Source organism: Puma concolor, chromosome D4, assembly GCF_028749965.1.
Source record: "Puma concolor isolate L17-30 chromosome D4, mPumCon1.1.hap2, whole genome shotgun sequence".
Lineage (NCBI taxonomy): Eukaryota > Metazoa > Chordata > Mammalia > Carnivora > Felidae > Puma > Puma concolor.
The window spans coordinates 58,535,085-58,546,291 of NC_141679.1; the positions used below are offsets into that span (position 1 = coordinate 58,535,085).

The window sequence follows — 11,207 nt, forward strand, 5'->3', positions numbered from 1 at the left end:
CCAGGCAACAAAGCTGGCTGAGCGGGTGGGCATTGATTTCACTTCTTTAATGGATCTCTTAAAGACAGCAACTCCCAAAATCAATAAGAGCCAAAGACAAGCCAGATCGCCAGTTCTCCTTTGTCGCCAGAGAGCAGAGGAAGGAATTAGGAACCCTGGCTCCAGGCTCTAGCCCTGTGCTCTCAGAGTTGTGCTCCCTTCCCCACTCGGGGCTGCAGTCTGTCAGGCTGTACCAGGTCTGGCACAAAGAGTTAAGTCTACTGGATCTTCTCAGGTCCCGTGACACCCCCTGTGCCCAACTTTCGTAACTGGAGAGACTTCCTGCCCTGGTGTTCTGGTGCCTGAAACAAACGTAAAGGGGCCCGGCCACCTCCTCCACCAAAATGCCCCTAAGGCTGAAAGATGTGGGGGCAAAGGGGTGGATGCAACCACAGGCCTGACCCCACCCATCCTCTACTAGTTGAAACGCCCCTGGAGGTGAGGTCTGCCGGCCTCTCACAAGGGCAAGCCTAGATGCCAATGGATGAAAAAGCGGCCGGCATCAACACCAAGAGGTCTCACCTGCACCCAGGTGGCAGCCACCTCTCGCGAGATCAGGGCTGGTGAAGCATTTAGAGCTCAGTTAGCCTCGCATGGAGAAAACGGACAGAGAGGGGCCCACCTAAACCTCGAGGCTAGTCTGGTGGAGGGGCTGAAGTCAGCCTTCTTTTCATGGGAAAAAACAGAAGTTCTTAGCCTTGTGCAGGGATAGGTCAAGAGACTGAGTGCCTCTATTCCATTCAGGTATCAAGGTGAACACATTCAGCATTCAAACGTAAGTACTTTTAAATACTTTTCAAGCTGCCAAAATCCCCAAAGAAAAAGCCAGGTCTAAACTGGAAGGATGTGGTGCAGAGACGATGAATAAGTGGACCAAGCCGGGCAGGGGAAGAGCCGGCAGGCTCACGCTCCCCACGCTCCAGGCAACACTGGTTTCCTAGTGGGGGCGCTAAGGACGACGTAAGGTCAGGAGTGGGGCTCCGGGCCCAGGTCCTCTCTGTGACATCTGGCCATCCCCGCAAATGCCTGCGAGTTGAGCCCCTCGCTGGGGGCCCCCAAAGGCTGGTGCGCGTGGGGCCCCCGGGCTCTTCCACTCTCCGCAGGAGCCGGGCACTCGGGGAACCCCACGCCCGCCCGGGTTGCCGAGGGGTGACGCCCCGAGTCTGAGACGGCTTCTCCCGCCGTCTGAGACGGCTTCACCCGGCGGTGCCCGCCGCCACCTGTAAAGCGGGCACCGGAGGCCGGGTGGTGAACTTGGGAGGCCCTGCCACCTGGCGGCCGGGCGCGCGGAACCCCGTGGCAAGAGGGGGCGGGGCGGGGCGGGGCGCCGCTTTCCCAGCTGGAGCCGCTGCGGTTGCGAGCGAGGAGCTGGCCTCCGTGGCCGGAGATGGCCCTCCAGCTCCACCGCGTGGCCGGACGGGGCTCGGGGAGCCCGCCCCAGAGGGGACGCGGGATTCCAGACCCCCCCACCACCATCACAAGCCAACCAGACGAAGAGAGGCATTTAGGAAGGGAGCAGCCAAGGACACCAGCCCTGGGCGAACTAATAGATTAATAAAGTAACGGCAGCTAACATTTATTGGACGTTTGCTACCCGCCAGACGTTGTGCTTAACACTGTCTAGTCATTTTCTGATTTAAACTCTTAAGGATCTTTGAAGCAGGTACTATTATTCCCATCTCACAGATGAGGAAACCGAAGTTTAGAAGAGTCTGAGCCACTGGTCCAAGTCCACACTTGATGGAGAGAGCTGACCCACCGCAGCTCCCAAAGCTGCCTGACTATAGACTTGGAAATGTGGAGAGAAGGTCCCAGTTTGCTGTGGAACTGAAATAATCAGAGCTTCAGAGGCCCTCCCATCCCCCAGTGTGTGGCTAACTCCTGTATCCCTGCTCCAACTAGTAGCCTCTGTCTCTCGATTTTAAAGAAAAACGGTGTCCATGGCTGCAAAGGTCAGAAGGCAAAGGACAGAGCCTGAAATTCTCTGATGGCCAGGAGCCTTGGCAGAGAAAGGGACCTCGAGACCTGAGAACCAGAGACTGGGGAGAGCTAGGGAGTTAGGAGCTTCCTGGAAAGGTAAAGAACACTGAGTTAGAGAAGGCTTGAGTTCCAGGCCCTAGTCTACTTCCAACCTGCTGTGGGATCTTGAGCAAGTCCCTTCCCTTCTCTGGGTCTGTTTCCCTCCTATCCATGGGGAGATTCTTCTAAATCCAAAAATCTCCTTTCCTCCCTCAGCTTCCCCTCTTCTCTTCCCATACCACCCTCCACCCAAACTGGCTCTAACATTCCGGATATAACCTTGAACTAAGTTTGGAAAGTCCCAGATTAGAGCTGCAACCCATTCTGCTGAGCTCTGGGCCCAGGGCATTAAGTCCTGGCAGGGGATCTAGCCGTGGCACGTTGGAGCCATCAAAGGGGAGAAAGGTCCTGTGCCTCTGAGAGGGGCCTCAGGGGGCTGGCATTGTGATGCCCTCATCCACTCTATGACATCACCCTCTCTCCCAGCCCCCCTCCTCTCCGATCAACTGCTCTGCAAACAACCATCAATCTGAATCCCAAAGGCGTGAGAGAGTCCGTTCTCCAGTACCTGCCGCTGATCTTCTGCCTCAGCCAGCAAGAAGCACCATGAAATTGGAATTCACGGAGAAAAACTACAACAGCTTCGTGCTGCAGAACCTGAACAAACAGAGGAAACGCAAAGAGTACTGGGACATGGCCCTGACTGTGGACCACCATGTCTTCTTTGCACATCGCAACGTGCTGGCTGCTGTCTCTCCACTGGTGAAGAGCCTCATCTCCAGCAATGACATGAAGACCACCGATGAGCTCTTTATCACCATTGACCCCAACTACCTGAGTCCGGCCACAGTGGACCAGCTCCTGGACTACTTCTACAGCGGCAAGGTGGTGATCTCGGAGCAGAACGTGGAGGAGCTCCTGCGTGGGGCCCAGTATTTCAACACACCACGCCTTCGAATCCACTGTAATGACTTCCTGATTAAGTCCATCCGCCGAGCAAACTGCTTGCGCTACCTCTTCTTGGCTGAGTTGTTTGAGCTCAAAGAGGTATCAGACTTGGCCTACTCTGGCATTCGTGACAACTTCCACTACTGGGCGAGTCCTGAGGGCTCTATGCACTTCATGCGCTGTCCACCTGTCATCTTTGGCCGCCTGCTCCGAGATGAAAACTTGCATGTGCTCAATGAGGACCAGGCTCTCAGCGCACTCATCAATTGGGTGCACTTCCGGAAGGATGAGCGGGAGAAGTATTTCAAGAAGTTCTTCAATTACATCAACCTTAATGCCGTCTCCAACAAGACACTGATGTTTGCCAGCAACAAGTTGATGGGCATGGAGAACAGCTCGGCCCATGTGACCCTGATTGAGAGTGTCCTTATGGACCGAAAACAGGAGAGGCCATGCAGCCTGTTGAGCTACCAGCGGAAAGGCGCCCTGCTTGATTCGGTGGTCATCCTAGGGGGCCAGAAGGCCCATGGCAAGTTCAATGATGGCGTGTTTGCCTATATCATCCAGGAGAACCTGTGGTTGAAGCTGTCAGAGATGCCCTATCGGGCCGCAGCGCTTAGCGCCACCTCGGCTGGTCGCTACATCTACATCTCTGGTGGCACCACTGAGCAGATTTCAGGGCTGAAGACAGCTTGGCGGTACGACATGGATGACAACTCCTGGACCAAGTTGCCAGACCTGCCAATTGGGCTTGTCTTCCACACCATGGTGACCTGCGGGGGGACAGTGTACTCAGTGGGTGGGAGCATTGCTCCAAGGCGGTATGTCTCCAACATCTATCGCTATGATGAGCGCAAGGAGGCCTGGTGCCTGGCAGGGAAGATGAGCATCCCTATGGATGGCACAGCCGTGATCACCAAGGGTGACCGGAACCTGTACATTGTCACTGGGCGGTGCTTGGTGAAGGGCTACATTTCTCGGGTTGGAGTGGTGGACTGCTTTGATACCACCACTGGGGATGTGGTCCAGTGTATCACCTTCCCCATTGAGTTCAACCACCGGCCCTTGCTCTCTTTCCATCAGGACAACATCCTCTGTGTACACAGCCACCGGCAGAGTGTGGAAATCAACCTGCAGAAGATAAAGGCCAACAAGACAACCACCTCGGTGCCTCTCTTGCCCAACAACTGCCCCTTGGATGTGTCCCATGCTATATGCTCCATTGGAGACAGCAAAGTGTTTGTCTGTGGGGGTGTCACCACAGCCAGTGATGTCCAGACAAAGGACTACACCATCAACCCAAACGCCTACTTGTTGGACCAAAAGATGGGCGAGTGGAAGACCCTGGCCCCCCCACCGGAAGCACTGGACTGTCCTGCCTGCTGTCTAGCCAAGCTACCTTGCAAGATTCTTCAAAGGATGTAAACAACTTTTTAAGTGGGAGAATAAGTAAATGCATTATTATTCACAATTTAATGAGAGAAAGAGAGGAAGGTGGCCTGTTGGTTCCTTCTTAGTGTTCCAGTCTATGTTTGGCCCCTGAAAGAGGAGATCCTGGGCTAGGGCTGCTCCCAGTGGGTGGAAATTCAGGGCTACTCTGTCCCTGGAGGGATCCAAGCTGAGGCTGGAATGGAGTCCCCGGTGGGTGGGACTGAAGCAACTCCTGGGCACTGGCCAAGGTGGTGTCCGGAAAGCCCCCATTCTATCCTCTGTAGTCATCTCCGCTGGCATCTACTAGACTGAGAGATAAAGCATTTGCTTAGAGCCTCAGGCTCCTCCAACACTCACTCCCATTGAGTCTGCCCAGGAAGGCAGGGGAGGGCAGATCCTAGGTTTGGGACAGGAGACTCACGGTCTGGGGGTGAGGTAGGGGAGGGTGGAGAAAGTGGTGTGGGAAAGGCTCAGGGATGGAGGCAGAGGGAACAGAGGAGGCATGGTTACTTGGCTGTTGTATTGGACTATGCAGCCATTGTGTGTTTGTGTCTCATTTGTGGGGAAGTTGGGGGGTTACTTACAGTTGTTTTCAGTAAGCAAAGTTCATGGAAAACTTTCAGGAATACAGGGTTTGAGGGACTGCGAGCAAAAGAGAAATCAGTAAAGGGAGAAAAAACAAATCTATATAGTTGTCCCCCCTTCTCTGTGGCTTTGCTTCCCATGGTCAACTGTGATCCAGGAACAGATGGTCCTCCTTCTGATGTATCATCAGAAGACAGTAAGAGCCTAACATTATGTCACAACGCGGTCACTCACCTCACTTCGTCTCCTCACGCAGGAATTTTATCATCTCCCATCATCACAAGAAGGGGGAGTACAGCACAATCAGATATTTTGAGACAGAAAGAGAGACCACATTCACACAACTTTCATTACAGCATATTGTTAAAATTGTTCCATCATTTGTTATTGTTGTTAATCTCTTACTGTGCTTAATTTATACATTAAACTCTATCAGAGAAATGCTTCTATAGGAAAAAACATAATACAGTGGGTTCAGTACCATCTGCAGTTTCAGGCATCGATTAGGGGTCTTGGAACAGATCCCCTGTAGATAAAGGGGGGACTAATGTGTCTCTGCTGGAGAAACTTGGGGATGAGAGGGGCTAAGAGAGACAGGATGGTATAGTAGTTAGGAGTACAGACATTGGGACCAGTTGGCCTGATTTAAATACCAATTCCACCACCTCCCTCATAGGGTGAAGCTTAAATGAGTTAATACATGTAAATGCCTAGGACAGTCGTGGCATATATAAAAGTGCCAAAAGACTACATTTTTTTTAAAGGAAAATAAGAGTGTGGCAAGGGTCCAGGTTCTTGAGCCTTTATATTAGTAAAGTCCCATAAAATGCTCTCTGAGACTCCTTACCTCAAAGCTTTGATGAGCAGTCCTCAATTCTAACTATCTCTGTTCCCCTTTCATTCATTTGCGTACTAATATATAATCCTCATTTTTTCCCCTCACGCATTCATGAATTGATTTATTCATCCTCTCATCAGTTCACATGCACACCATTCACTGAGGCCTCTCTGTGCAGGTCCTTGTTCCGGGCGTTGGGGCCGCGGGCATGACACAGACAATCCATGCCCCAGTAAGGGAGTATCTATAGCAGTGCTGTGCAACAGGAATATAATGCAAGCCACGTATGTGATTTAAATTTTTCTAGAAGCAATGCTACAAGAGTAAAAAACAGGTGAAATTAACGTTAATGTATCTTATTTAACGCAATATATCCAAATATTATTTAAACAAGTGATCAGGGCAAACATTTATTGAGATGTTTAACATTCTTTTTTTCTCGTACGAAGCCTTCGGAATCGTGTGTACTTTACACTTACAGCACCAACGCATTTGGACTAACCAACCACGTAAGGACCCTGGAGGCTAGTGGCTACCGTATTAGTACAGGACGCTTTAGGTAGCTTTGTCGTTCAAACCTGCTCCATCCCCTTCTTTTTGCCTCTCAGCCCCGTTTGACTTGCTCAGCATCATCATCTTGACCTCACTGCTGGGTGGTCTCTGGCTTCAAAGCCTGCCTTCTGCCCCGTCTTACTTTGTTCCCTGCAGGCGAGGACCTTCCACTTCACAGCTGACCTCTTCTCTGGAATTTCTCCCACCCTTCTCACTTCTTCAGCGCTGGGTAGCCCCCACCTCTGCTTACCTCACTGCCATCCTCCAGCTGGAAGAACAACAGCACCTTACAGATCCACGTGGCTAAGCCCACCTGCCCCACCCCCACCCCACCAGGCTTATCTGGCCACCGCGTCACCTCTCACTGACTCCGGGTGCCATTCCCCACGGCTGATTCTCTAACCCTCTCTGGTGTCCTGGGGCCGCACTCTTTTCTCTCCTCTTTCTCAACTGTTTACCTCTCATTCTGCCACCACACGTCAAGAGAAATAGAGGTCAAATGATCTGAGCTCCATGAACAAGCCCACATCTACCAAAACTCTCTCCAGACCTTCTGCTGCTTTCCTGCATCCCAGAGGAAGAGCTGTCCTTCCAGGATTCAGCATTGATCCCCTCCCCTGGGTCTCGTTTTGTCACCTCACAACTTCTCAGGACCCTCAGTTCCTTCTCTCTCTACACCCCCTTCCTGATTTTCTCTATTCCACAAATATTCTCAAGTTTGTCTTTTTCTGGAAACAAACCCTCCTTGGCCCTGAAGTCCAGCTCTTGTTCTCTGCTCATCTATTTCCTTAGTTGAGCTTCCTGTGCATCTATTCTCTGGCTCCACCTCTTGCTTCCAGATCAGTCTCCAAACCACTCAGTCTGGCTTCTGTTCCTATCATGCCACCAAACCGTCTCCTGACAACACTGTCCTCTTTGTCCTTTTCTCAGTCAGTTCTTTCCCTTGCAGTCTTGGACAGAATTGACCTGTCCCCCCGCTGCAGCAGAATCACTAGGGTGCTTGCTAAAAAGGGAGATCTTTGGCATGGTAGGATTCTAATTTGATCTATTGACCCAAGTGGTCCTTCTTTTCTCCCTCTTCCTTCTTTCCTAACCCCTTCCCACCTTAAAATTAGACCATAAGGCTGAAACATTTGAAGCTTACTACCCTGAGGAGGCTGGCAGAGCTGAATGTAGAGTCAAATTCTCGGCTTTAGCCACAAGGGAAACTTGAGCAATTCGTAGCAGAGATTGTGGTCTTGAAAGACTAGACTTTTGAACGACAACTCTGGTCTTCAAACTCGGGCACATGAAGTCTTTCCAAGGGAAATTCAGACATGTACAATTTTTAGGGCATCAGTTTTCAGATCTTCAACTTTTTTCCTAAAATGAATCTACCTAAGAATATACCTGTGGTGGAGATTTCATTCTAGTTCTCTTTTCCCACCTTCCCTTTCAAAATTATTCTTCCAACACCTTACACACACACACACACACACACACACACACACGCACACACACACACACACACACACACACACACACACACACACACTTTACCCACATCTTCCTAGGATGTACTGCCTCATGATGCCACACAAGGGTATAAACTGATGTCAGGGAAGCATCAGTGAAGCCTCCTCCTTTCATCAAGACACCAATATCCAAAGAAGAGTTTGTTGTATTTTTCTCCTATTTATCCAGTGTTTTTATTAAGGTGTGAAGTCTGGTGTTAAAAACTGGGGGTGTTTCTGGTCACCTGGATGGCTCAGTCGGTTGAGCGTCCGACTTCGGCTCAGGTCACGAACTTGAAGTTTGTGTGTTCAAGACCCGCGACGGGCTCTGTGCTGACAGCTCAGAGCCTAGAGCCTGCTTCAGATTCTGTGACTCCCTCTCTTTCTGTCCCTCCCCGGCTCGGTGCACTCTCTCTTTCTCTCTCTCTCTCAATCCCTCAAAAATAAATAAAGGTTAAAAAAATACTAAAAACTGGGGTGTTTTGTCCAAGTTAGGTTGTTCAGAAATATTAAATAGCATGATGGAATGATGACATATTTTGAAAAGCTTTATTGAGATATTATTCACATACCATACAATTTAACCAAAGTGTACAATTCAGTGACTCTTAGATATTCACAGAGTTGTACAATCATTGTCACAATTTTATAACATTCTCATTACCCCCAAAAGAAGCCTGGAACCTCTTTGCTGTCACTTCTAACTCCCTCATCTTCCCAGCCCTAGGCAACCACTAGTCTCCTTTCTGTCTCTATGGATTAGCCTGTCCTACACATTTCATATAAATGGAATCGTACAATATGCGACTTTTTTTTTTTAAGTAGGCTCCATGCCCAGCGTGGAGACCAACGCGAGGCATGAACTCACGACCCTGAGATCAAGAGCTGAGCTGAGATCAAGTTAGATGCTTAATCGACTGAGCCCCAGGTGTCCCAATATATGACTTTTTCACTGGCTTCTTTCACTTAGCCTAATGTTTTCAAGGTTCATCTATGTCATAGCATATACCAGTACGTCATTCCTTTTTTATGGCTGAGTAACATTCTACTGTATGGATAGACCACATTTTATTTACTCATTTATCAGTTAACTGATGGACATCTGGGTTGTTTCCACTTCTCAGCTAGTATGAAGAATGCTCTGTGAACATTCATGTACAAGTTTTTGTGTTCACATATGTTTTCATTTCTGTTGGATATGCACCTCAGAGTGGAATTGTTAGATCATATGGTAACTCTATGTTCAATTATTTGAGAAACTGCCAGACTATTTTCAAAGCAGATGCATCACTTTACATTCCCACTTCCAATGTATGACCGTTTCAAATTCTCCACGTCCTCGTGGACACTTCTTATTATCTTTCTTTCCAAACATAGTCATCTTGGTGGGAGCAAAGTGGCATCTCATTGTGGTTGTGATTTACATTTCCCTGATGGCTAATGATATTAAGCATCTTTTCATGGGCTTATTTTATGACAGTTGCTTAATAACCTTTCCTCTTCCACATGCCACTGTTCTCAGAGAAAGCATTCTTCCTGAGGAAGTGTCCTGTGAGGACAAAACACAGACAGTGTGGCTCAGCAACACCGACAGTCATAGTGTACTATTTCATTTGGGCCACAGACTCATGGCAAGTCTATGCTTTCCTACCTACCCGTTTATTTTAGAATTAGAATGTCCAAGATGTGTTAAAAGTATTTTAGAAAATACCTGCTACCAAGCATGTCTACTCTACATCTTCACCTCTCGCATTCCTGAGAAGAAGCTCCATCATCCCATGTCTAGTTGCGTATTTTACACCATTTAAAGGATGACATAAAACATTCCACGTTTACTTCCGAAAGATCAGTGTTACATCTTTGAGCAAAGTAAACATATCACATGTAAGTTAGAACACTTACCAAGAAATAAGACACGTGCTCAATAACCCTTCTTATTGTGAATACAACGCGTGCAGAAAAGCAATGATGCATGACCGTGTAGCTTAATGAGTTACTGTAAATATCCTTGTAACCACTATTGAGTGCTAGAAATAGAGCATTGCCAATACCTCAAAAGCTATCTAGCCCCTTTCCAGATTGTAATCTCTTCTCTCCCCTCTGACCTTTATGATAATGTGTTCCTGGGTTTTCTATATAGTTTTATTATCTAAAGAGGCATTTCTGAAGTATAGATTAGGTCAGACTGTTTTTGAACTTCACAAGAAAATTGTACAGTATGAATTATCTTGTGTCTGGCTTCTTTCATTCAAAATTATGTTTTATAATTTATCCATGTTGTTGTATGTAGGTTTAGTTCCATCCGTTTCACGTCTGTATGCTATTTTATATGAATATGTCATTTTCCTTATCTAGTTTCCTGTTGATGGACATGTGGGTCGTTTCCAGTTTGGGCCATTACAATTACAGTGCTGTTCTTGTGAGTGTATCTTGGTGCACATGTACCAAGTTTGTCTAGGGCATACACCTAGGAGTGGAATTACTGTCTTATTTGTAAGATAATGCCAGATTATTTTTGCAAAGTGATTGTTAATTAACATTGCCATTAGCAGTATATGAGAAGTCCTGTTGCTTTACAGGCTTGCCAATACTTGCTATTCGTCAGACTTTTTAAAATCCTAGCCAATGGATATTAAGTGGTATTTCAGTGTGGTTTTTAATTTGCATTCTCTTAGTTGGATAATTAGGTTAAGCGTCTTTTCATGTTTATTGTCCATGTGGAATTCCTCTTCTGTGAAGTCTTCATTTCTTTTTTCTGTCTTCTTTATTGACTTGTTGGAATTCTTAATATATTCTGGATATGAGCCCTTTATCAGTTACACGTATGGTAAATATCTTCTTTGCCTCTGTGGCTTGTCTTTTCACTCTTAATGGTACGTTTTAATTGTAATTAGCCTGATTTGTCTTCTCCTTTTTTGTTACTGCTCTTTGATACTTGGAGAAATCATTCTTTACCCCGGGGTTACAAAGTTCTCATATGGATATATAACTGCCCCTTTGCCAATTTTCCACTTCTCTGCAGTGCCACCTTTGTTGTAAATCACGTGTCCATAGACAGAAATGTGTTTATGAGCTCTCTTATTTCATTGGTCTATTCTTCTGATCTTATGCCAATACCACAGTCAGCAGTTACTGACATTACCAAAGCTCTATCACATCCTCCACAGTTTAGTAGAATTAGACCATTAGGATCCACAGAAAACCTGTTGGGATTTTGGTTGTGATTGTGCTAAACTTAGAGATCAATTTAGGGAAATTTGATATATTTACAATATCAATTTTTAAAATTCATGAACATGGTA

General features: G+C 47.5%; 1 protein-coding gene and 1 long non-coding RNA gene across 2 annotated transcripts; one reads left to right on the top strand and one right to left on the bottom strand.

Annotated features, from left to right (window-relative positions):
- The first annotated feature begins 697 nt into the window (after positions 1 to 697).
- CCIN (calicin) lies at positions 698 to 4,495 on the top strand. Its single transcript, XM_025913134.2, has 2 exons — positions 698 to 814; positions 2,275 to 4,495. The coding sequence occupies exon 2, from the start codon at positions 2,665 to 2,667 to the stop codon at positions 4,429 to 4,431; it is 1,767 nt and encodes a 588-aa protein (XP_025768919.1). The 5' UTR covers positions 698 to 814; positions 2,275 to 2,664; the 3' UTR covers positions 4,432 to 4,495.
- Positions 4,461 to 6,377, bottom strand: LOC147574908 (uncharacterized). The gene is made up of 2 exons (XR_015242830.1): positions 5,022 to 6,377; positions 4,461 to 4,745 (listed from the first exon to the last, which is right to left on the bottom strand). It is a non-coding gene; the product is annotated as an uncharacterized LOC147574908 (long non-coding RNA).
- Between the last annotated feature and the right edge of the window lie 4,830 nt (positions 6,378 to 11,207).

Coding starts and splice junctions, on each gene's coding strand:
- CCIN (XM_025913134.2), top strand. CDS start 2,665: ATGAAATTGGAATTCACGGAGAAAAACTACAACAGCTTCGTGCTGCAG.